The sequence below is a fragment of the Sardina pilchardus genome, chromosome 8 (assembly GCF_963854185.1).
Source record: "Sardina pilchardus chromosome 8, fSarPil1.1, whole genome shotgun sequence".
In the NCBI taxonomy this organism is placed as follows: domain Eukaryota; kingdom Metazoa; phylum Chordata; class Actinopteri; order Clupeiformes; family Clupeidae; genus Sardina; species Sardina pilchardus.
In genome coordinates this window covers 23,993,045-24,020,084 of record NC_085001.1, presented here as the reverse complement: position 1 = coordinate 24,020,084, position 27,040 = coordinate 23,993,045, and the positions used below count along the sequence as shown (strand labels likewise).

General features: G+C 41.0%; 1 protein-coding gene and 1 long non-coding RNA gene across 3 annotated transcripts in view; both read left to right on the top strand.

Annotated features, from left to right (window-relative positions):
• adamts3 (ADAM metallopeptidase with thrombospondin type 1 motif, 3) overlaps positions 1-19,591 on the top strand; it is a 73,467-nt gene extending 53,876 nt beyond the window's left edge. The window contains exons 17-22 of the mRNA XM_062543289.1: positions 1,626-1,789; positions 3,745-3,901; positions 4,178-4,310; positions 6,072-6,279; positions 13,003-13,120; positions 16,532-19,591. Coding sequence (XP_062399273.1) covers positions 1,626-1,789; positions 3,745-3,901; positions 4,178-4,310; positions 6,072-6,279; positions 13,003-13,120; positions 16,532-17,067 — 1,316 coding nt within the window. The 3' untranslated portion in view covers positions 17,068-19,591. The remainder of the gene's footprint in view (positions 1-1,625; positions 1,790-3,744; positions 3,902-4,177; positions 4,311-6,071; positions 6,280-13,002; positions 13,121-16,531) is intronic.
• On the top strand, positions 10,507-11,812 carry LOC134089608 (uncharacterized). Of its 2 annotated transcripts, XR_009940087.1 has the most exons (4): positions 10,507-10,529; positions 10,677-10,762; positions 10,980-11,115; positions 11,378-11,812. It is a non-coding gene; the product is annotated as an uncharacterized LOC134089608 (long non-coding RNA). The 2 variants fall into 2 exon arrangements; XR_009940086.1 differs by lacking the exon at positions 10,507-10,529 and having other exon boundaries at positions 10,536-10,762.
• Positions 19,592-27,040: the final 7,449 nt, after the last annotated feature.

Sequence of the window (27,040 nt, the reverse complement as noted above, 5' to 3'; positions counted from 1 at the left end):
CACGGATCAATATCTGCCCATGCCAAAATTATGGCCCGACATCCCCGTCACAGACATAATTTGAAATTGCAATGAATTTATCAAGAACTCCTATTCTCTACTTCCATATTCTTAGGGACCTTTATAGAGTCAATTAGTGGGTTTTGTGGTTAAATCACACAATACAATACTAATTACAGTAACAGTATTCCTATCAACTCTCACCCTGGTAGCACATAGTCTAAATGCCATGCTGTGAAGGTTTGCAGCCTCTCAGATTATACAGCTGATTGAGAGTGGGCGGTTTATGTAAATATGGTAATTAGGATGGTAATTAGGTAGTAAAAAATGGAAAAGCACCTTGACCTGGGATGTGCACATACTTTTTTCACTATAACTGATGGTAATTAGGTAGTCTCATTAATGTTGAGGTATATCTTATAGTGTCTTCATATAGGTCAGGTATTGTAAATATCCATTGAGAACCTTCTCTGGTGAGTACACTTTCGAGTCAGATTTGGTTGGATATGGTTAATGAGGCTTGAATATAAATATCACACTCTGTGCATTTATATAGTAATCAGGATTCTATTCAAATCAAGTCACAGGATCATTGGTCACCGAATAAACATGTCATACCTGAGAGACCATGAGAGTGCACTCAAAGCACGCTCATCCTGATTTAAAAATGGGAGCAGGACTAGAAGCAAAGTAGCAAGTGAAAGCTAAGATAAAAGTCTGTGGCAGTCTGCTCCCAATCATGGTTGTGAACCTTCAAATAGCTCATAGTTAAACACCTTCAATCAAGTGGGGTCATGAGCCCACCGTGTGTATGTACTGGATGGGTGTCTCTGCACACAGTACAGTATACAGTATGGTATGTCTGAGGAAGGGTTGATAGGCCCGAAACATCACAGAATTGTATCATATTATTAAATGATAGGGAGCAAAATCTGGTTGCAGCTGACTTTTCCTTTACTTGCTGCATGTGAGAGACCATACCATGTCTGCTGGAAGTATTTCATGTGAACTCAACTCGTAAACACCAGCACAGTTTGGCACTGGATACATAATATGTGACATGTGCTGTTCTGCTTCCCCGTTGCTGTCGCTGCTAGTGTAGTTCTGTAGAGTTCTGTAGAGGGTGGGCGCCGTGCATTCATTATCATGTCTCACCATCACTGGAGACGAGGTGATGAGCAGTCATGGTGAAGTGCTTGACATGCTGACACATTTGAACTGGCAACTGCCAGCGGCATACAGTCAAATGCTCAACCGGTCGCTGCCATGCTCTCCGCGGGTGCATACATGCACACACACACACACACACACCTGTCGCCATTCATCAGAGTCTGGGAACATTGCACATGTCAGAATGTCCTTGTGCTTCTTCTTTGGCATAATTATAGTCCCCCTTTCATCAAAAGATCATTCTCTGTTTTATATCGTCTCAAGCAGGCAGAAGGATGAAAGCGACGTCGCTTAGATTTTCTGAAACCTTGGCAATTACAGTAGATACTGAACCACTCTGAGCTGTAGGCCACAGAGTTAATGCATGCTCCACGCATAGAAAATAATCATAATGATTTTAGCACTCTCCTCTTGAGCATTCATAAAATGAAGGTCCCTAACATGATTGCTTTCAGCCATCAAGAACCAAGCCACGGGACACTACATCCTCAACGCTAAAGGCGAGGAGGCAAGGTCACGGACGTTCATTGACCTCGGCGTGGAATGGAACTACCTCATCGAGGAGGACGTGGAGACGCTGCACACTGAGGGGCCTCTACATGATGCCGTGGTCGTCCTGGTAACAACTTTTTTAATTAGGCTTTGAAGATGATCTCAATTAGGTGTAAAAGGGGCATTATTCCAATGTTCCAGAAGAAAGAGTTGCTAAGCAACAACTGTTAGCACCTACCACTTAGCTTCGATTCGGTTCCGGCACCGACGAGAGAGGCAGCAATCCTAAGTAGCTTGTGTTGTTTTAAATTGTATTGTATGTTGTGTGTGGTGTCTTAAGCTGCTGGGACCTTGAATTTCCCCTTGGGGATCAATAAATTATCTATCTATCTATCTATCTATTTCCTGAAAGTAAATGATGTCCTTTATACCTATTGTCCAGAATATACTGTATCATGCCAACGACCAGAGGAGCCCTTCTGTTTCTGTTGTTATCTCAGGATAGAGTATGAAGCTGCCATTAACACTGGAAACTGGTAGAAGAGTAGGAAGAAAATAGTCTGTAATTTGCTCATTTAGACATTGGACTCTTCCGTGAAATGACTCTGACTACCAGGCAGATGATTTTAGACATGAAATGAAGCGAAAAACACAGAAAACAAATGGCTGAAAAATGGATGAAGGCTGACTGTTAGTTTCCATAGTATGAGATGCTCTTGCATTTCAAAGTGTGCTCCATATGCTAAATGAAGGAAGACTAAACAAAACCCGTTGACATCTCGCCAGACACATTAACAGAGGGGGACATGTGCATATATCCTGATTAGTATTTTGTCCTTCATTTCACTAACACAGGATTTGAGAAAATAGAATAGAATCCAGAAACGTAGAAACGTCCCTCAGCTGTTCTAAATTCAGTGTAAACCACGGCCTCTCGGGGCTTATTGCTTAAATAATAGAATAGAATAGAAAAGACTTTAATTGTCATTGTGCAGTAGACTAGTACCATACAATGAAATTTGCTTGTGCAGCCTCTAAAACAATGCTCACACACACTCACATAATAATTTAAAATACTAAATGCATGTCATGGCACTGATATGTGGCAAAATATTTAGCACTGCTCTGAGCAGCCTAATTTGAATAGACACAACGCTGTGTATCTGGATTCTTATACACCATGTGCTATAGTACAATATATACATTATAAACATATAGATGGATCTTTTTTTTATGTCTCATTTGGCCTTGAACACAGCTTTGACTGGATTACAATTGAGGCATGAAATGAAAGGCTCACATAGGGGGGTAAATAAGCACAGCAGCCTTCCTGCCTATTGTCCAAGCACAGTAATACACAAGTTTCACTGTTGCAGGGAGGCTAGCCTGGGCACATACTGTAACTGAAGTGGAGCATTTGGTGCAATATTCTTTAGCTTCCACTATAATCAGTGGAATTGGCTACACCAGATGTGATAGAGACACATGTGTTAATTTTTTTTTTTTTTTTTTTTAAACAACAACAAAAAAACATCAGACCAGTGTTCTAAAACGTACACTTGGACCTGGTGTAGTGTGGATGTTAGACTGGAAGGAGCTAAAATAGGTTGATGTAAATGGCGTTAAAACATACTCCATCAATGGACCTGCTGAAGTATTATGGAGAAATAGCAATTGAGATTATTTAAAGAAATGTCTTTTCACACTGCTAGTTGTTTTTAAATGCTAGTTGTTTACTGGAAGAAACGTATTGTTGTTCATTTGTTTGCCTTGTTTGATGGTCCATACTGCTGTAGCTGTAGCGCCAGAGAGGGTTAAAGCGGATTAATGTTGGTAGCTAATATTAATTTTTAACTTCCGAGAACTGTTTTAGGCTACCATGAGTTGCCATATTTGTATAAAAAAAGGAACATTTGGCATGAATGGAGTGGTCACAACTCTGTCTATAGGGTTCTGGATTTACAAAGGAGATTACACAAACCTGCTTAAGCAAAAAAAGGGAAAAAAAAACACTTCATCCACGTGCATGAATATATTTTCCTTGATTAAAGGCTGTGCGGTTTGTTACCTTATTTGTGTTAGATTATCCCCAAGGACAATGAGACCCGATCTACGCTGATGTACAAGTACATTATTCATGAGGACTCGGTGCCAGTCAACAACAACAATGTCATTCAGGAGGACACGTACGAGTGGGCCCTAAAGAGCTGGTCCCAATGCTCAAGACCCTGCGCAGGAGGTGTGCTACTCTTCATTCACTGCCATCTAGCTGGCCATCTCGCCGTTCCCTCAAATGCAACACATTACAGCACATTACATCTTCCAACAGTTGTCCGTTTAACTGGTCATTCAGATTAAAAGTTAATTAGATCATCCAACTGTTGACCAAAGCTGTTACATTATTTCAGATGAACAGTTCAAATCCAAAAGTTGGCCGTTTTGCCGTTGATGTGCATGCTGTATCTAAGACATCACTCAAAGAAAACAAAATGCTTTGTTTGTGTGCTTGTTACAGGTTTCCAATATACCAAGTATGGCTGCCGGAAAAAAGGGGATAACAAGATGGTTCACCGCAGCTATTGTGATGTCAGCAAGAAGCCCAAGCCAATCAGGAGGATGTGTAACCTTCAAGACTGCACACAGCCTCAGTGAGTACAGGCTGTCTCTCGAATACATTCCATCATATCACAAACGATGCCATTATTTCACTTTAATGATTACATATGACACTAGCTTTCTCGCTGTCGTCTCTCTCTCTCTCTCTCTCTCTCTCTCTCTCTCTCTCTCATTTACTCACTTTCCTCAAAAGTCAAGAGAAAAGTAGAGCCATAGATGACTTTCCAATGTGCAGCTGAACAGATTAACTGCACTTTTTCCACCACATGAAAAAGCACTTCCCTTAACATTGTGTGCGCCTAGACACACAAGCCTTCTCTGCTGGGTGGATGAGTCATTTAGGATTAGTCTTTCAGCACGTCAGTTTTCTCAGAGGTGATAACAGAATATTGGGCTAGCGAGCAACTTAGTAAACATCTCATACATAATCCACATTCACTAATTTGTGGTTTTGATGTTCTAATTTTTTTTTCTGTTTGTGTGTGGTTGTGAGCATATGCATGCGTCCTTCAGTGTGAAGTTTTCTTTTTTCCTTTTTAAGATTTTAACATTCTAAAAGGCACCATAAAGAGTGTAACTGTTGTTGTGGCTGGATACTATGAAACATTTTCATGAATCAAAGAGCCTGCTAGAGAACGTGATGGAGCTAACCACATCAGTTGGAACTGGTCGAACTCTTGAATGAACTGCTTCATGATGTGCTAAGGTGTTTTTAAAGGAAGTGAATGAATCGTGAACCCTCCATGAGCCGCCTCACTGTAAAGAAAAATCCATGTTACAGTTCCTTGAAAGATGTCTGTGGAAATAGGAAGCCTCAGAACCATCTGTCATACTCGGAAGGCTTCATGCTAAGCATCCTGCTGTGATCGATGTATTTGTGCTTGCTATTGTAGGCATACACCGACTTTGGCCACGCACACACACACAATAATAATCTCTGGAGGCCCACCATGTGGTTGATTTAACCAATTATTCACCCAGCATGGCAAACAGCGCTGAGCTTTCTGCAGGGCCACTGTCACAGTGACAGGAATCAAACATTCTCGTTTATTCAGTGACTGTGAGCAATGTGTGCTCAGTTAGTAACATATTGCTGTTGTTCAGCTCATATAAGCATCCTGGCTCTGTCCTGGGGTCAGACCAGATGCTTACTGTAGGTCAGGTGGAGTTCTCAATGCTCTGCTCTTCAGATTGTTTCTAAATAGAATGGACAGCGGAACTGAGGGTTCTAGCTCTATTCATTTGGAATGTATGACTGAATGCCCATTCAGCTTGGCACTGTAGGGCTCCAACACGACATTTTTGAGAGGAGTGAAAAATCATTTTATCTGTATTTTGTATTCTCAGATAAAAGACAGATAAAAGCAAATAGAAAGCAGGGATTCAGGGAAAGCATCAGCGGTGAGCTGGTGAAGAAGATGCCTCCTTGTTGAATGGCTTCATGGCCAACATTATTTTTTGGCAATGTGAACAGATTCAGACAGACGATAAAGCTTTACAAAAAAAAACCCAGCCTGCATTGGTAGAAACGAGAGAAGAATGCGGGTCTATTGATCTGCCTCATGTTCCATTCCGCCTTTGGGTCGCTCGGAATTGGAACAGCACAGAAAAATATGCCCAGCTTCCCGGGCCTCTAAAACTTTTCTGGAAATTGGAAATAGTGTAAAAGTCCCTTGATAAGATTGGAAGAGATCCCATATTCTTGTATTCTGTGTGTAGCTCAGAGCTCTGGCGTGACTTTAGTCATCATTGTCCTTTTGTTTTCCATTTCTGTCTCTTCTTTCTCGCTGCAGATGGATTGCGGAGGACTGGGAGCACTGCACCAAAACCTGCGGCAGCCTGGGCTACCAGATCCGCACGGTCCGCTGTGTGCAGTTCCTCCACGAGGGCACCAACCGCTCCGTCCACAGCAAGTACTGCAGCGGGGAGAAGCCGGAGAGCCGCCGGCCCTGCAACAGAGTGCCCTGTGTGGCCCCGTGGAGGACAGGACCCTGGTCCGAGGTAAAGCCACCGCAGGGGGGAGCAGCAGCGGTCACGTCACTGACCGACCTTGGCCTGAAGGACATGAATGCACTGCACTTTAAAGTTGCATTATTTATTATTTATTTATTTTGTGTGTGTGTGTGTGTGTGTGTGTGTGTGTGTGTTGGCTGTTTATTGTGATCTGGACTGCTCAGCGTGCTTCTTAATTGCCCCTTGGGGATGAATAAAGTTTTTTTAATTGAATTGAATTGAATTGACAGTGGGTCGACCAGGGTTCGATTCCCACTGTTGCTAGTCTGGGTCACTTTGGATAAAAGTATCTGCTAAATATCAGTCAACATTAGCTTTAATAGCCATTTAAAGCTATAGTAAATAATAACATTTAATAATGAATCCACAGAAGGACCAGGGCTCATCAATAGTTGAACCGAGATTGGTACTGGTGACTAATGTTTTGACATGGACCACAGAACTGCGTTATGTTAACTAGAACAGGAGAGATACCCACTTCATTCAACTTTAACTTGAGAGAAAATTTTCAATTTAATGTCGCTTATAGAGCGCCAATACATTACACATGTCTCAAGGCGCTTTACAGAGTGTTAGACATTCAAAGAGAGCCCATGAGTAACAGGGGTAAGGAAAAACTCCCTAGAATTGGAGATACATATAGGAAGAAACCTCAGACAGATCCACGACTCAAGGGCCCAACCCATCTGCCTTGGGTCAGTTACAGTACAGTCATTTGTAGTTTGAAAGTTACAATGACAATGAAAGTTCAAATAGTCCAGTGTAGGGAATAAATTGTCCATTAGTAATCCATTAGCTATTTCGGAAAGTGATGGGTCGCTGGGATGCGTGGGCCAAAGATTCGGGCAGGGAACCACAGCAGACGATGGTAGGGCAGTCATAGGGATGGCGAAGGCAATGGCGATGGTAGGGCTGTCAGAGGGATGTGACTTCAGGTGTGATGAGGGACAGGCACAGAGATGGTTGATGGCTGGTAATGGTTTACCTCACAGGTGAGGTATAGGGGAAAGGGAAGAGAAATAGAGTGTGTTAGTATTACTGTAAGTCATATTGAGTATTAATAAGTATATCAATGGTGATATAAATGGTTATACTATAGAGGGTTTACAAAACGCTTTTACACACCTCTTTTGTGGGGACAGGTGTGTAGGAATAGGTTACCCAGTTAAACCCGAAGAGAGAATCCCGCACATCGTCCACCACGCATGCAAACATCCACCCACCCACCACGCACGCAACATCCACCCACCCACAATGCCCCCCCCAATGCCCCCCCCCCCCCCCAGGCGAACCCACACACCACCTCTGAACCGCGCGTCAGAGCAGCATGGCCGAGCATGGCCAGTCAGAGTCCGCCCACAGGCGGCGCCACCCATCCGCAGACAACCCCCCACCACCATCCACGAGCAGAGAGAACGGGGCCCGCGCCAAAATGTACTGTTGATTCAACTCAATCCTCGGGATTGAGTGCCGAAAACTTGCTCTCAATCTGGCAAGGGCTCACTGATTCATGTGACGATGGCAAGGGGTCAGTGAGTCATGTGATGATGGCAAGGGGTCACTTATTCATGGGATTGTGGTGTGTGGAGCAGACCTGAAGATGCATAAAAATATCAGTACATGCAGTGTGTGCGGTGGTCAGGCTTGATATTCATTCACATGTCCCTGCTTCCAACAACCAGCACCTGTGCATGGGGATTTCCTGAGATTTCATAAATCTGCAGCAGTGTTTGCACACATTCAAAAGATTTTGACAGAAGCTTATGTTATTACATTACAGCTGGTCACTATAGGAATGGACCCCTGAGTGCAGATGTATGTATTGGTATTTAATAGGAACCCATCAGGGTTTTCTAGCGCTTGCTGAGTCTTATGGAGTTGTTGGATCAGGTGACTATTATACAATGCGACAAGATATAATACGTTGAGAGCATGGTGTGCATCTGTTTCTGTGTAATAACTATTCAATAAAATAATTGAGCTGTCACATTAACACAGAATATTCCCTCTTGTACAGCACAAGCTGTTAGGTCTGAGATTCAATTATTGAGGTGCACACAACAGTTGACAATTTGATTATAGTCTATTCTCGGCAGTTGGTTGTTTTGGGTGCAGTCTTCACAGATTCTGGTTTTATTTCTTAAACACATCTGTTGTTTTGTGTATTATCTTTTTCATGTCCTGGCGATCTCAATGTCTTATAAGATTTAAAAGGCGTTTTGGTGCTTGTGTATGTGCCTTGACTGATATATGTTTATGTGAGTAGGTTTGCCTACACTGTAAAAAATGGCTGTGAAATTCACAGTTATTTACAGGAAATTTCACAGTAGCACTACTGTATATGCTTTTTACAGTAGAATGTTGTAAAATTTACAGTAACGCCCCTACAATTACAGTAGTCCAAGTGTTACTGTAGACATTACAGTAGTCAAAGCACTACTGTAAAACAAACACAGTATAGCCACTATAGTACTGTAAATAGTAAAGTAAACTACTGTATTTTTTCTTTTCAACAATTGGCCAGTAAGTTACTGTAAACACTACTGAAATCACAGTACTTAATTGGTTTTCATTTTACAGTGAATGCATAAAATACTGTAAATGGAAATGCGGTACCTTTACTGTAAAAAGTATTCACAGTAACTTGCTGGCAACAATTGGGCAGTAAGTTACTGTAAAACTACTGAAATCACAGTATTTAATTGGTTTTCATTTCACAGTGAATACATAAAATACTGTAAATGGAAATGCGGTACCTCTACTGTAAACTACAATTACAGTAGTAAGTGTTACCATAGAAATTACAGTAGCCAAAACACTACTGTAAACAAATCACAATATAGCCACTAGTAGCCTGGCTACTGTAAATAGTTAAGTAAACTAGCCTACTGTGTTTTCCCTTTTTTAATCTTATCTTTCTTTTAACTCATAATGACATACCAGAGACGGTTGAGAAAGTCAATTTGATGTCAAGAATTAAGGCTTTGATCACACTATTGAGCAAGCATAACACATTTCAGCCTAATAATTTTCCACGATTGTTTTTAACGGCTGCTTATCGCCTCTTGATAAGCGCATGCGCACACGCAGTAATTCCCATCCCCCACCCCTGACTTTTCAACTCCAGCCAGAGTGACTTCACTTCAACCATCAACCGTCACTTTTCAATTATGAATCTGACTGCAATCTTCAACTCTGTAGCCTACAAACATCATATTCAAGGTAAGAATTACAGTACTTTTGTATGCCAATTGAAAACGGGAATTTATTAGAAATGTATTGTTTTCACAATGAAATGTTAACCAAAGCCATTATTGTCATGTTAGAATCAGCATAGCACATATCGATAGCTAGAACTAGCGAGCTAACGTCGCTAGCGTTAGCGATGTTAGCTGTTAATGTTAACTTTTCCAGTAACTAACTTAACCATCATGTCATGTGGGATTTTTCGAATGATAGTCAATATCATATCTAGCAATAATTCAGTCTGATATGTTGTTATGAATGTAGAGTTTTAGTTTGAATGAAATATCAGACGCAAGTAGCTTAGCTTAAAGTGGATAAAGTTACCATGCAGGCTGAAGGCTGAAGTTAGCTAGCAGACAGACACAGGTGAAAGTTGTTAACGTTAGCAGCTAGTTAGTAACATTACTTTGCGAACTCCATGGGGCATGGGTAGTTAACGTTAAACTTAATACATGTAGTGTGTTGATGCATAATATGTAGTGTTGCTATAACTGGAAAGAGGACCATTAAAACAAATTAATGAAGTAGGCTGATGTGTAAGTTATCTCACCCCTAATTTAGGAACTGTAGTTTTGCAGTCATGCTCATAGATCCATCATATAGTGGATGTGAAAGGGGAGCATTTGGGGAATTTCAATTACTAGAAATATCATGCCGATAAGTAAAGGGATCTTTAGTTTGTGAAGGGTAGTGTTTGGCTAAATGGTATTCATTTTATAGCCTTTATTTGCCCAATGTTTGGTGACTTACATTGAGGCATGTGTTTATTTAAGATGCATGTGAGTGTAGTAGTGCTTCAGTGATGGTCTTTTCATGTTCTGTGTGTTTTGCAATGTATTAATTAATGTAAGCCTCTTGCTGTTCCCTCTGTTAGTAGGTGGTGTGAGGACTGCTGCCCTGAGAACGCTGTGTCAGAGACACTTAGGCTGTGTGCATTTTGGAATGTTCCAAATGTGTGTCACTTCCATGAGGAAGAAGTTCCAAGCCTGCAAGTGAGTTCACTCACCAAATAGAGACACACGCATATAGCATTTAATATGTGTGCATGTACTGTATTTGTGTCTGTAACTGTTTAGTTTATCCCCTCCTTTCATGTGTCTGTTATGACTTTGTGGGCTCAACTGTCAACAACTGTCCAGGGCGAAGTCGGTCTACCCTGATGGCACTACCTGATGGCACTACCCTGATGATGTCTGTTAGCCATGGCTGCTGCCCTCAACATGGTGTAAGTGTTTGTGTTTTATTTATGTTCATAAATAAACTGATATCAAGAAGTAACATAGATGGTGACAAGGGTGGCAAGGGTGCCTCATGGCAAGGTAATTATCATTTCTATTTCTACATCTGATTGCCTTGCTTATTTTTTAAAGCTATGATTTGTTTTGTATGGCAATTGCTGTTTATTAACAAATTAAATGGCAATTGCTGTTTATTCTTTTTAGGAGCCATCCAGAAGTCCCAGCCTGGAGCCAGAGGCTGCTATTGCAAGTCAGATGGGAGATGGCCTACAGTATGTTAGGCATCAGAAAAGTGGTGTTCGCATGAAGGCAGAGTTGCCGCAGGCAATTATGAGATTAGGTATGATATCACATAGACATACTTCTGTTCAGAAGTGTAGGGTCACTTCGAAATGTTCGAAAAAAAAACACTGGACATATCAAAGTGAACTCCCAAACTTTGCTATGGTGGTGTATTGTACACATCTGCATTACTTCTATCTATTGCAACTGACTAGTGTGTGTTTGCTTTTATTTGTCACACAACCGGAGTAGTTTGCATTAATTACTGTATATTCATGAACGGGGTCAATTGTAATGTATGCTTTCTTTCTCTTTTTCAGACACTTGACATTTACTGCGAAAGGTACCATCAGAGCACCTCTCCCTACCCTGCAGGATACCTATACCAGAAGAGTACAACAACGGCCCAAAAGTATTTCAAAAGACATTTCACGCTCTGACCACGGACTGTTTAAACCACTGAGGTCAAGCAGACGTCTCTGTTCCCACGTGGCAGACTGAGGGAACACCCACAAAACAGACTGGGGATGAGTTTCTTTACTCCGCATCCTGTACACACACAACTCCTTATACTACATTACATAGACTTGCCAGTTGCCATACTGCACTTACACACACTGCGCTTTTAACCCCCTTATCTGTGTCAAATCAGATAAGGTTGTGGTTGTGTTCAAACCATGTCTACTGTTGTCTGTCAACATCCACTTCAGTCATACATTTGAAATGTCTTAAATAAATAACAAAAGTTAAAATTGTTTTATTGTCTGCAGTTAACTGAAATATTTTGGAATATGAGTTATTCTATTAATGATTGCTAATGTAAGTTCAATTGAATTCACAGTATTTAACTGACCTAGCTTCTACAGGGAAACAACCAATACTGTAAATACAACTAAAAAAAAAAATATCTTAATTTAAAATCAATTGTTTTTCACTTTACAGCGAATACATAAAATACTGTAAATGAAAATGCGGTACCTTTACTGTAAAAAGTATTCACAGTAACTTACTGGCAACAATTGGCCAGTAAGTTACCGTAAATGGAAATACAGCACCTTTACTGTAAAAGGTTTTCACAGTAACTTACTGGCAACAATTGGCCAGTAAGTTACTGTAAATGGAAATACAGTGCCTTAACTGTAAAAGGTATTCACAGTAACTTACTGGCAACAATTGGCCAGTAAGTTACTGTAAATGGAAATACAGCACCTTTACTGTAAAAGGTTTTCACAGTAACTTACTGGCAACAATTGGCCAGTAAGTTACTGTAAATACGACTGAAATCACAGTATTTAATTGTTTTTCATTTTACAGTGAATATATTAATACTGTAAATGGAAATACAGTACCTTTACTGTAAAAGGTATTCACAGTAACTTACTGGCCAATTGTTGCCAGTAAGTTACTGTAAATTTTACAGTAAATTTTTTACAGTGTACTTTTCATTCTGAAGAGTATACTGACATCAAAGTACGGAGGTGATTTGTGACAAGCAAGGACAGTAGATTTGCTGAAGACAGTAGAGGAATATCAGGATGCTTCACATCATGCTGATGTGTTTTTCAGTCAGTGTGCAGCTACCAACAGCTGGTGATGTTTGTTGTTCAGGCCTAATTAGTAACTTGGTTCACAGGTTCTTTCTTTTAATGACCTGCTGGTCTAGCCTTGGCCAGTGTATCACTGTTTTGAAGAAATGTGTGAAAATGTACCAGTCTCTATTGTAGGTGCCTTAATGATCTATGCTCCCTTAACACAGTTGGTGTAGTGAGATGCAGTATATTTCTCATTATAATCAGGCTGGGGGAGGAATATTAAAGTTTCAACAGTTGCCCTGTGCACACCTCCTACAGTATGCTTGATAATGAAGCCCTTGTTGTTGTTGTTGTTGTCTTGTCTTGTTTGTATCAATCTTGAGTCATCCTGTATGTGTCTGTTTTCCTTGCAGTGTTCGGTGACCTGTGGGGAAGGGGTATCACGAAGACTTGTGACATGTCGCATCGGTGACCAGTGCGGTGGGGAGAGGCCCGAGACGATTCGGCCGTGCAGGCCAGGGCCTTGTCAAGGTGCGTCGCACAAACAGCCACACATAAACATCACAATCACCAGGACATCGTAAGACACTCGATTGTCCATCCAACCGTAGATGCTCCTATTATTTTGTGTGATTTTCTTCCTCTGCACTTCAAAGCTGAAGAAGCTTCTGTAAACATGGTAAATATGGTAGCCAGGCAGCCGTGGCCTACTGGTTAGGGCTTCGAGCTTGTAACCGGAGGGTTGCCGGTTCGATCCCTGACCAGTCCACGGCTGAAGTGCCCTTGAGCAATGCACCTAACCTCTGCTCCTGGAGAGCCGCTGTATGAAGGCAGCTCACTGCTCCGGGTTATTGTGTTCACCTCACTGTGTGTTTACTAATTCACGGATGGGATAAATGCAGAGACCAAATTCCTTGTATACGCAGGTATACATGGCCAATAAGCCTGATTTGATTTGATTTGATTTGAGCTAGTACAGCAGCTGCACAACATGTACAGTGCATTTAGAAAACCTCCCTCTCAACTCACAGGGAAACCTGCATTCTGGTGTACAGTAACTGTTGGAAGCTTTTGGAGATGTGTCTCCATGGTGCATGTGTAGACAGCGGGTATCTGAAATGGAACTCTTTTGTCCACCTTTACTTCTTCTTAGACATGCAGTTCTGATGATGACTAGTCTAGGTGGAATATACAGTACTGTATATATAGAACCGTTCAAAGACAAAACACAAAGTTTGTACACATGGTTTTTAGTTGTTATATGTCCCGGGCAGGACTGTGTTTGCAATTGTTTTATTTTGTCCTCCTTGCGCTTCAAAGACTCAAAAGTGATCCAGAATTTTTTTGCATCTCTTTCTGGAGGCTGTTCTTTATACCCTTTCCCTGAGTGGCATTAAGATGTGAGATTTTGGTTGCTCCGTTATTTCATATTTTTTCCAAACAGTGGGATTACAAATTGAAATAGTTTAAATAATTCATCCAAGCCATATGACTCAATTTGTGCTTCAAACTTGTATGATGCCATACTTATTTTTCTTTGCATAATTCTTTAAATGTACAATATAAACAGTGCAGTTAGGAAGTTTGAGTATTTTTTGTACTGAGAAGTAAGTATCTTCCTTATACTCTTTTTTTGCATGTGATGATGAAGAAATATACCTCACTGCCAAAAAAAAGACCATTTGAAGTGTTTTGCTGTGTGCATTAACTGACACAGCAAAATGCTTCAAATGGTCTTTTTTTTAACACATCAGGGATACTGTATGTTCTTTCCTTTTATCCTGCTCTTTGATTTTTGTTGCTCAGCCACTGACTTTTAAATATTAAACTGGTCTGTCGCCTGAGCTTGATTTTCTATCCCGAAAAGACACTCTCCTTAAAGCAACACTATGGAGTTTTGTGTAAAACTAGCGAGCTAACTGCCTTGTAAACACCTCCCCATAGCCGTATTGGCATTGGCTAGAAGTTGGTTAACATGCTGTCTTTTTAGCTCTATAGTCAGCTATGTTTCTGTGAAAGGTTTTCTTTCATTTTGCCAACACAGAACTTCATAACGTAATATCCTGGAAGGCTGTTGGGAACATGCTGGGAGCGGCATAGGTGTTTATCTGCCCTGCCATCAGAATGAATTTGAAGATGATAGTTGCGTGTGATAAAAGCGTGTGTACACAGAGAGTAATACATGCAAAAACACCGTGACCTCTAGTGAGAAACTTAAAATATGAAGATGTGGCACAGTCTGGCTCCAAATGCATTAACGTAATTTAATGGATAACGTTTCGGCAGGCTTTCTAGTTTAGACCCAAGCCAATCTCGATAAAAGCATAGTAGCACATTGCTGCATGGTATTGCGTACCCGTACTTCCCTTACCTTGGTCTTGTGAAAGCTATTACAGTTAAGTATCAATTGGAGTGCTTAGACTCTACCTCACATTAGCCTCACTAGATTAAATTGAATGGAATCCTTTTTGTCTGAAGCTCTTTTTTATGGTTGAACCTGAGGCACAAAAGCATCGGGAGTACATGGGAATAAGAGCTCCTGTCCTGCAGACACTTCCATTTGGAGTTGTATTGATTGGAAATACATAGGGTGCACACACACACACACACACACACACACACACACACACACACCTCTAAGACCACATACCATTTGTTCTTGATAAGCACTGTGGACACAAGGATGTCATCTATACCAGCCCATCCAACTGAAAATAGAATTAAAGGGACAAAACACGTTTTTTTTAATAGGTTTTTTAATTATTATGTTTCTGTTTTTCATCAGCAAACTAGAAAGACCCCAGGGGCCCTGCCAGGAAACAAATGGTACATAAGCTTGATGGCATTAAAGGAATATTACGATGGAAATTAATTAAGAGGCCTCTGCGACCCATAAGGTAGCGTGGGATGGCCTGTGTAGGCAGCATGTCATTTAAGTGGATCAGGAGCCACAGGAAGGTCTTTGTTTATCTCAAAACCGTCTATTATATAGGGTGTGTCCACATTAGCTGTCCACAAATACAGATTTCATTCAACAGAGTTAGACAAAGAGAATGTTATTATTTAGACTGGATAGCTGTGCAATCAATGTCAAAATAACATAAAGTGATGTGATGTTATGTCTTGTTTTTTTTTCACATCAGTGTGGATGTGTTGCTCTTGGCTGAGTTGACTGGATTTTTTTTTATTAGTTAGTACTATCATTATAGTGCATATTATCCATAAAGATACCCAACACCTAATTTGCCTTATCAATTAAATGCATTCTCAAACATGCATTATTAGCAGGCCAGGTACATGTCTGTCCTTTCAAACTATGGTTTTGTATCCACAATGTGGATTTTGTTACACTACATCTATAGGAGCTCTTCCACTGCACTGTGCCAAGAATGTTCAACACAATTAATGTATAGGCAGAGGACTCGGGGCAACTTATCTAAACTGTGACAAAAATAGTTACACAATCAGCTGGCAACAGCTAATAATTCATTTAGTATCAAAGGAAATGTCGTGTGTTGCAGTTACACGTCCGCCATGAACAGAAGCCATGTATGATGATAATGATGGAAGTTGGTGTTGCAGCATGAAGAAGCCGGTCCAGAGTGAGACTAGTGTGACCAACGCTATTATTCCCTCCATTGCTGGTACTGCAGGGCATGAGATTTCACAGGAAGTATTTTTAGCCACATGAAAAGCCCATGAAAATGGAAATGTGCAGATAGCTGACATTCGCAAGAGCTGATTCATTTTGATTTGGCAAACACCCTACTACACCCCATATGCTCCAACCTTCGACTATAGCGCGCTATCAAAACCTGCGGAATGGCATTTGGCCAGTAATACCTGCTGTTCCCACCAGCTGTTCCTGCACATGATCTGTCTGTCTCTCTTAGCGAGAGCAAGAGAAGCTGAGCCTCTCCCTGTGTTTTCCCCTGTGTTCAGATGAGCTGTGTGCAGGGGACAAGTCCATCTTCTGCCAGATGGAGGTCCTGGCCCGCTACTGCTCCATCCCCGGCTACAACAAGCTGTGCTGCGAGTCCTGCAGCAAGCGGAGCGGCACCCTGGCGCCGCTGCTGTCCGAGGGGGAGGAAGAGGTGCGCTTCGGCTCCGCTTCCCAGCTCCTGGAGACGCTGTCGGCCAACGGGAGCCTCGCGGGCCTCGCCGGTCTCCCCGGTCCTCTGCCGCCACGTCAGACCTCCTCCTCCTCCAGGGGGAGCAACGCGGGCGGACGGTCCTCTCCGAGAACGGCCCCTACGTCCCCGCCGCAGCGAAGAGGCGGCGGCGGCGGAGGCTCTGAGGGAGGCAAGGCCACCCGGCAGACGCCACCTCACGCCGGCAAGAGCCAGGCCGCCCCGCCCAACACGCACGGCTCCGGGAAGAGAGGCGGCGGTGGCGGCGGTAACGGCAACGCCCGGAGGTCGGACAGCCCCAGCACGGACATTCGGCGGCTCCCGGCGTTCAGCGAAGTGCAGCGGTGAAGCCGGGCGGCCAGCCTCTCCTGAACTCTTTCTTTTGAGTAGATGTACAGCTTTTGTTTTTAACTGCACAAGGCCCTCGCAAGAGATTAGGATTGATCGAGAGTAAGAGAGGGAGAGAGAGAGAGAGAGAGAAAGAGAGAGAAAAAAGTGCTGGTTCACTTTCAGATCATAGACCCCAATCCCATACACACGCAGTGCCCCAAACTAAACCCCCCTCCTCGCAGAAATGGTCTAAACATGAGCCATTTTCTCTGCAACATGAGACAGGCGTGACAAAAATAAATAAATCCGTAGTGTCCGTTTACCAATTGCTTGGTCATCCTGGGCTTGCACATTGGCTTCACTTACTCAGTAGGAAAATGGCTCTGGTTGTTTAGAATATGAGACTTAAGTTACGTTTGTGTTTACTGGCGCTCACCTATGTTATTGACAGATTTAGATATTTATAAACATTTCCTGTAAATACTATATATGTAAAATGTCAGTATTATTTTAAAGAAAAAAAAAACTAAGCTGAGGATTTTATACTAAAAGCAGTCACGTATTTGGTGCTTTTTATACATATGTAAAACAGGTCTCTATGCAGACATTTTTTGCAAACATATTTTCAACTGAATCTGTCACAGTATTGGTCATTCTTGAAGTCAGATCTTAATTTAACTGCAGAGAGTACCTCTAGAATGATGTGTACCTCAGTTCATTCAGAACACCTAAGCCCCACAGTGTTAAATAACACACACACACGTGTGCGTGCACGTGCGCACACACACACATATGTGGAAAAGTGCACATGGATGTGTTTGGCACAAGTTGTCTGCGTGTCTAGATTTTCATCAATTTTCTATACGTTCAATGCAGAATGCAGTTCAAATAGGCAGCCAACAGGCCTTAAGCACCTGCAGAGATTACCTCTTGAATGAGCACCACAGACTTCCACGCAGTATCCTTAAGCTCCACAGTATTCAATTGGATGTTCTGTCGGTGTGAACTGTAGAAATGCCTGGATTATATCATATTGCTTTGTCTCTCATGCAGCATCTAGCCGGCACACTAATCAGTTGTTACCACGGCCTCTCTACTCTCCCCATTCCCCTCTACTGGTGTACTGTATTTTTTTTTTTTTTTTTTTTTTTTTTTTAAAGGAAACTTATTTCCAGTTGTATCAAGTGCTCAGTCAATGTCACACTTGAACCGTAAAACTTTCAGGGTGGCACGTGAGTATATTAGATCATTCCGTGACACAAACACAAAAGATGGACTTAACAAAAGACGTGAATGTGGAACATGGTTCACAGACCATCACGCTGGTTTTGTACTCCTTTTGAATAAGTCTAAGAAGGATATTTATTATTATTAACAAGGGTTATATCACAACCACAATGCATCTGACTGCAATAACAAGAAAACCGTTTTGTTTTTCTATTTCAATGGGAGTTACCGTTCAGCCGTTCACACTCCAAGTGTGTGACTGTATAGCTCTTGTACATAGAGAACTTTAAGTATTTATTGAGAGTTGAAGTTCCTATTCTGTTCAATGTATGACAGCATCTGCCAAAAGCACACAAAAAAAGGTTTGTGAAGAGCAATAGCCTAAACAGACAACATTCCTATTTCTCCTGAATGTCTACTCTTCATTTAAATTGGATGTGGTTCAAGCCAGAGAGAAATGATACGATGTAGTTACGATTGCATTTTTTTTGTTGTTGTTGTTATTGTTATTGTTGATATATTTTAGAAGCATTTAAGCAGTTTTAGAGCTTAGTTACACACAGGACACATACTCAGTACTTGAGATTTGATCACCCGAGAAAGCTGTTTCACCAGTTGTTTTTTGTAGTTTTAGTCTCCCTGCTGAGCTGCATATCAGTGGGTATTATCACTGGTAGGCATACTGTAGGACCCCAACAAGGCTGTTGTCTCACAGCTATTTAAAAAATAGTGAAAAAAAATGATGTTGTGTCAGAAACACAGGCAGAGATATCCTGTCACGTAGAAGGTAGACTATGTGTCCCCTTTGAACCCAAATTTCAGCATTAGAGAAAAGATACCCCCAGCAACGGGCAAGTCTAGAGGAGTAAAAATGCAAAATAGAGTATATAGATGGTGTGCTTAGATGATATACAGTGCATAATGTAACAATGTTGATGATACACAGTGCCTGCATTACAAATTGTTGTTCTATTGTTCTCATTTTACATACATGTTGTTGACTTGCTGCCTACAGTGAATTGCTGCTAATATTATGCAAAGCTTTCAAAGTTCAAGAGGATGCTAGTATTTTAGGTGTTACATTGACAATCCCTGAGCCTCAGACAGATATGCTGTATAGGATATGTATTGTACTGTATGTATCCCTGTACTATCCGTTGCGTTTAAGTATTAATGCTCTGACTAGAGTAATTGTCATTTCTAATTGCTTGCAGTTTTTTTTTTTACTTTTTTTTAGATTGAATTGAAGTGTACACTACTGATGCTGTTTGTTGTAATGGGGAGCACATAGCAATAAAGAATATACTAAACCTAATGTTGTTTCATGCTCTGGTACTGTATGTGCTTTAATATACTATACCTAATATACTAAACCTAATGTTGTTTCATGCTCTGGTATGTGCTTTAATACACTATACCTAATATACTAAACCTAATGTTGTTTCATGCTCTGGTATGTGCTTTAATACACTATACCTAATATACTAAACCTAATGTTGTTTCATGCTCTGGTATGTGCTTTAATGCACTATACCTAATATACTAAACCTATTGTTTCTTGCTGTTGTATTGCACAGCATGTTACTCCTCAAACCATCTTTTTCTACTGTACCTGTTATTATAAAATGTGTATTTTTTTTCTCTCTCTCTCAATTCAGTGTGTACACACACACACACACACACACACACACACACACACCCACACACACACACACAACTTGTGAAATAACAGGAAACCATTGATGGAAGGGAAAATGGGATGAAAGTTAGGGGTTGTGTGGCCTTGTGTTATGGTAGGCAGCAAAGTATGTTGCCGCCAACAGCACAGTCTCTCCTTCTCATACAGTAAATTAGGCAATTTGTATCTTTCTAAGAAGTAGCAATTCAGAATTGTAAATCAAAAAACCCTCTTGGCTGTTCAGACTTTGCTTTGTAAGTTTTTTTTTTTTTTTTAACTCATGTCCGTGTATGCTGTAGGCCAGTTTAAGTATATGAAACCTTTTAGTGGCATTTTCCTTTGCTGTATTCTTTTTTTAAAAAAAAAATAGAGTGGTAACTATGGCCTTTATTTCAGTCAGTGGTATCTGCTGATCATTTTGTAGTAAAACACTTCACAACAGAGCATTGCCTATTGTTGCTTAGGCAAGCCTAATATTGATTTTCCCCCCCACTGTTTTTCAGGCTGAAATTTTTTCTTGGTATTCAAGAAGCCGTTCATTGTATTTGCTGTTAAGGTCATTTCAAAATAGATGGGGGTAGCTGCCCAGCCAGTGGTATGGAATTGATCACAGACTCAGGCCCACATTTCTCTCTATCCAGCAGGAATGATGAGGACATCAGTAAACAAGTGGGGAAGAGAATTTGATCAATCTCTCTACATTGTTTGGCCAATTTTACTCTTCCCTGTAATTTCATACAGAAAACAAAATATGTTGCTGCCTTAAGCCTAACATACACCTTTGTCAAGAATTGCTTACAAAATGGAAAATCAATGTCTATTGTTTCAGTCTTTCAGAAGCAACTGTTCGTGCATGAAACTGGTTCTTTTGGTGAGTGACCCACAAGTCATACTGTGTTTAACCAAGCAATTCTCACAAAGGCTCAGGTGCTCATGCATACAGTATGTTCATTTGACATCAGTGTGGGTCAGGTGACAATGAATCCGCAATCTGAGGTGGCAATCAGCTTCAAACCAGTGTACAGTAGTTATGAGACTGCAGGTTAGCATCACATCATGATGTGTGTATGTTATGTGTTAGATAAATAGTGCTGCAGATGTCTGGTTCAATGTTTGTGTTGTGGATAATGTGTCATTATGCCTGTCCTGTACAAATAGCTTCTCGGGGACATTAAAGTTTTCTAAGTCTAAGTCTATCAAATTAAACGCAAACAAAGCAGTTTTTAAAATCTACACTTAATGATCTCAGTGGTACTGTAGTAGAAATATGTCCTATGGAAAAACCAGAGGAACTCCAAGGCACTCTCATGTAACAAAAGTTAAAAAGCCTTTATTGTAGCGGCTTGGTCACATTAAACCTTTTACTAAACCTTGACTCCCTGATGAAGGCTACTGTACATTGCCGAAACGCGTTGGAGTTTTTTTTAAAAGGTTTAATGTGATCAAGCCGCTACAATAAAGGCGTTTTAACTTTTGTTACATGAGAGTGCCTTGGAGTTCCTCTGGTTTTTCCAACTGAATTTTTTTCCCTTCCAAAGAGCACCTCAAACAAACTTTTTCTGAGTCCAAGAAGCGCTCCTAGACAAACGTTTTCAGAAATATTTCCTAATTTGCTTTAGTCACAACCTCAGTCTTTGATCACACCAAAAACCTGGTCAACCAACTGCCCTTTTGAGTGACCCTTTGATCATTTAATGATGCAACTGGCCTTGTGACGTTTTGCTTTCTTCTTGACATAATCAAGAGAGTGCACAACGCCTTAAATGCAGAGAGAACACACAGCGCGGGAGGTCAGTCGGACTGCTGCCTTAAGTGCCACATCATGTGCTGACCTCCGGCTGTAGTCTGGCAACTGTTGTTAGTTAATGTCTTACCATGTTTTGCAATCTTCTTTACACCTGCCTTTGTCTGCTTGCATTGATTTTTTCTTTTTTAGTACGTTCACACTTGTTTTGACTCCCTGATCAGGGCTTCATTGCCGAAACACGTTGGAGTTTTTTTTAGAAAGGTTTAATGTGACCAAGCCGCTACGATAAATGCTTTTGAACTTTTGCTACATGAGAGTGCCTTGGAGTTCCTCTTGCTTTTTCAACTGAATTTTCCCTTCCAAAGAGCACCTCAAACAAACTTTTTCTGAGTCCAAGAAGCGCTCCAAGATAAACGTTTTCTGGACGTTCACAATTGTGTGACCAGTAGTTTGTGGCATTTGTCTTGATCTCCGGAAGGTACAGATGATGAACAATGATTGGACAGGGTCTAGAAGAGGATAATGAAAGCAATTGCTAAGACAGCACCAGAGCACAAGTATTTCCCTGAGACAGCTGTAGAAATTCATGGCACAGCGAGCACCGCATGTCCAGTCCAATTTCATAGAACTATAATCAATTTAACCATCAACTCTTCAGCCAAGTTGAACCTCTACTTGGCTCCCCATCATTGCACTCAGATCTAAAACTGCAGCTCATTATCAAATGGCACAAATAATTGATGGTAGGTGGACAAAACACACCATGTCTTCCATGATGATGAGCCATACAGACAGTACACGTGTTACATACTGTAGGCACAAAGGCTTTTGGGAAAACAGAGACACACAAATAGTTCTTGCTAATGAAAACTGCTGCCAGGTTGCTGGGAGCTACAGTACAAAGCATCCCAACTGCAGGGAGATACAGTACAATACATTCCAACATGACAGAGTGAAAAAAAATACTGCATTGGCTTAAGAAATCATTGTCAAGGACAGGTATTCTTGAGGTTTTAGAAACAACTGACATCTGTGTTTACCTCCATCAATGTCTTTGTGCCTCTTTTTTCAGCCTTCTAGCTGTTACCAGATTTAATTCTCTACACCTATAACCAGTCTTTTGTGTAGCCTTGTTGCAAATTGATGACGCACTCCTGCTCCTTGTTAATATATGCATGGCACTTGGCATACAAACATGACAACAACAGCTGTGTAATAAACATGCATGTGTTGCCATATTGTGGGGTTGTTGTGTTGAGTGCTTCATAATTAAGGTGGAGATCTATGGGGTGCCGATTGTAAAAATTCAGTTACCATTTTTTAGCTGATACATTTTCAATATTTAGCTCACTTTTCTCACATTTAGCGCATTTTCCTCACATTTGAGGCAGAAATTCATGTAAAACAACACGTTATGTAGTTGTCAAAAACATATAAAAAATATTATATATAAATGATATATAGATATACTGTATAGAGATCATTATTTAGACAAAGCATAAGTAGAATGTACCACAAGCATATGCATTCCAGTGTGTTTGCCCACCAGTAAGGCAACAACAACTGGTGAAACAAACGGTGATGTCAGTGTCATGTCAAGTAAAACAAGTCAAGCTAGCACAAAGCTGGGAAAACCTCTCCTTGAGAATAGATAAGTCAAGTTAAGACATTTATTATTTACTGTACAGTAGGTATTATTTCATTCATCGAATATAGGTCAGAGTTGTTTAAAGCTCATTATCTCTTGACCATGTTTGCATCTCAATCACTGGATTTACCCAAAAAGATACATACAGGCTAAGAGAGAGCATTTTTTTTCTTTCTTTTTTTCCTCCAAGACAAAATGGAAATGACTCTTTTGTACTGTTACTGTTACTAGCACATTTCAAAGGCTTCACCTTAATCACTGATAAATAAGCCTCTTACGTTTCTTAACATAGCTCATCTAATATCAGGGCATGACAGCCATAAGGTTACACAACTACTCTGAAGCCATATTCTAATCTAAAGCCTCTATGCAGGTCATACTCCTGGAACTCACTGCTCCATGGGAAGAGCATTGAGGAGGCTGGAGAGAGAAAGAGTGTGAAGCTCCAGGCTGGAGGAAGAATGTCAAAGCTGTGGGTGGTGAGCGAGGTGTGATACTGTGAAGGTCAGACGCAGAGGGTCTGCAGGCCACTGTATCTGTATCTTTATCAGGATCAGAAGAGGAGCGCTTTGGGTGGAGTAGAGCTTACATTTACAGTATCTATTCATTTGGCAGATGCCTTGTCCAAGGTGACCCACAGCAGTGGAATAACGTTTAGGCTGTTAGCATAAGCATGTTTAGATCTAAGCTACAGAGCTACACCACAGCAATAGAACAGCATGTAGGCTGTTAACATTTAAGCATTTTAGCATACGTATTAAACTACAGGGCTATTATAGCTACGGTGTTAGAATAACTTTTACGGTTACTACAGTACAGAGGAGACTGTAGCTAGGAGTTATTGCTGTATCTGTCAAAATTGGTACTAGAGGATAGGAGTGCCAACATATTAAGTAGTGAAAGTATGGAGGAAGAGAAGTGGTAAAAGAGGAAATAGAGAAGCGAAGAGAAAATAATGAACTGGAGTGGGAAGACGGAGGCGGGGGAAGAGAGTAGTAAGTGCATATTAGGTGTGTGAGGTTGTAAGAAGCGCTAGGAGAGGAGATATTCTTGAAAGAGTTGTGTCTTCAAGAGTTTTTTGAAGACAGGGGATGCTGCTGCTCTTATGAGACATGGAAGATTGTTCCGGCATCGGGGGACCACAGATGAAAAAAAGTCTGGATTGCCATGGGAGTGGGGGCGGCAGTGCCAGATGACAGGTGCAGACCCACCAATCACTCTGTATGCAAGCATCAGTGACTTGAATTTGATACAGGCGGCTAAGCCAGTGCTGCAAGGGCGTAGGTTTGGTCTCAGCTTTGGGGGGGACATCCAGAAGTGAACTTTTACTGGGAAGACTGTAATTCGTTTTTGTTTTCGTTTAGTTTAAACAATGGCCTCTTGCGTTTATATTACTATACCCGCGTGTAGAGGAATGTGTGCGGACGACAATTATTATGTAGTATCCACTGTTCAACCACTAAATGGCAATGTTGTTTCTCAGATAACAGAAGCTACGCATATCTTAGATTTGCCCAGATTATATAGCCTGTTATTTAAGTAACTGTGTATGGGTATGAACCATAGTTTAGGAATAATGTCTATAAATTTATGAGACATAATACATAAATAGCTGAGACTGTGTAGGCCTAATGCTGAACAAACAACATTTTATCAACATAAATTATTATGGACATTATACTAGCAAAAAGTACTGCCACTAGGGAAGTACTTTCAGAACTGGTCTAGCAATGCAATGACAGTTCTTCATTAAACTGTGAATTCGGTGGTCTCCCTTTTATTTCTCTGCATTGTATGGGCTACACACTAATACATTACAGAATTAATATATAGAAACGAAAATGTCTCAGATCCACTGTTTATTGTGACTGTAAGATTCTAACGGTATAATTAAGCCTACTTGGTGACTTGGTAAGGAAACGTTGGCATTCTATCAAGATAGATAGAGCAACTTCTATGCCACTATCCGTGCTGCACACCCCTCATCAATGCTCCTAACCTTGGGTGAAATATTACAGACGCTAGGTTTAGCTGTAACAATATCCTGGGTAACATATAGCCTACTATCACTAGTTAATAATATTTTCCACGGTACAATCTAAATGTGAAAGTCTGGTCACTAACGTTACCACTGCTAGTTTGTGTGGCTATAGTTATTTGCTTTGTGAAAAAGCTTTATGTCCCCTTTGCATGTGTAAAGCGTATGTTCCCTCTTGGGTGGCATAGATGATCTACAAAGTACAAAAAGGGGCAAACATATACGTGCTGAAGAGCAAAGGGAATGTTAAAATGTTTTACTCTGGCCTTTTATGGGATATGTATTGGCAGACAGCCTCGGTAACTTACCGTTATCGTCGACACCCGCACGCACGTTTGTCTGCCAGTCAGACTCTGCTAATCTGCTTTGACACTCTCGCGTCCTGTGAGTGTAGCGTTTTCAGCCAATCAAATCACGGCGTGCCTTGTAGGCCTACTGTCGTGCTGGCCATCGGAATGCAAAAATAAGTTCGCGGAAATATTGGGGGGGACAATTTTGTCATCTTAAAATATTGAATGGGACTAGTCCCGTGCGTCCCCCCCTAAACCTACGCCAGTGGCTGGAAGCCAGTGGAGCTCAATGAACAGTGGGGTAACAGGCCCTGTTTGATTGATTGAAAACCAGACGGGCGACAGCATTCTGGACCACATGCCTGTGATGAGGGTAGTCAAGGCCTGATATAATCATGGTCTGGACTTGGAGGCAAGTTTCCTTCTGTCCTTGGCCGCGTTTCCCAGATACGTTAAGAAGCTCTTAAGTGCTAAGAACTTCTTAGGAGCGTTCTTAGAACGTTCTTAAAGTGCTCCTAAGAAGTTCTTAGCACTTAAAAGCTTCTTAACGAATCTGGGAAACCCAGCCTTTGCTTGTAATATAGAGGTTTACATCAACATGTTTACATTCATAGCAGGCTTGTGGAAAATGTAGAATTCTAGAATTGGCCTCCATTCAAGTCATGCATTGGAATTTGAATTGAATTGGCTCTGCCCCATGGGAAGTGGAATTAGATTAGTCTCACAACAGAAGAATGTGTTGAATCTCACATGCATTTAGTAACGTAATTGGTTTGTGTGTACCATCAAACAGTATCTGACATATACTGTAAAGCTTAATCTAACATGTACAGTAGGCCTGTATGGATTTCTTTACAATAATTGAATTTCAATTCTACTTTCAAAGATCCTGTTTTTGACCTAATATCAAATTAAATTTAAATTCAGTATTTTAATTGGAATTTAGGAGTTCTTCTCAATTCATTTCTGAAGTTTGCACAACCCTGGTTCACAGGTATTCAAGTTTGTAGATTTCCTTGCTATTGTCTGACCAAATCAATCTGTAGGGTTTCCAGTTGAGTATGAATGAGAACAAAAGCAACTGTGCTGGTGCAGCCAAGGTTATTTGGCACATGTCGTAAGTGGTCTGCTGAAAGATTTCTGGAATTCATTCTGTCTTTGGATGAGACTAACAATCAATGGCTTCAAAGCAGAACCACTGTGGTCAAATTGTGATCATGTGAAGCCTACTGAAACAGAACAGTAGGGGTTGAAACATCACAGGAGGATGTTGAGTTGATCCGGAGGTGGACACACATCAATGCAGACTATGGCTGTTTGGCTGTTTGTTCTTGATGGGGAAACAGCAGTTTCAGCTCTGTAG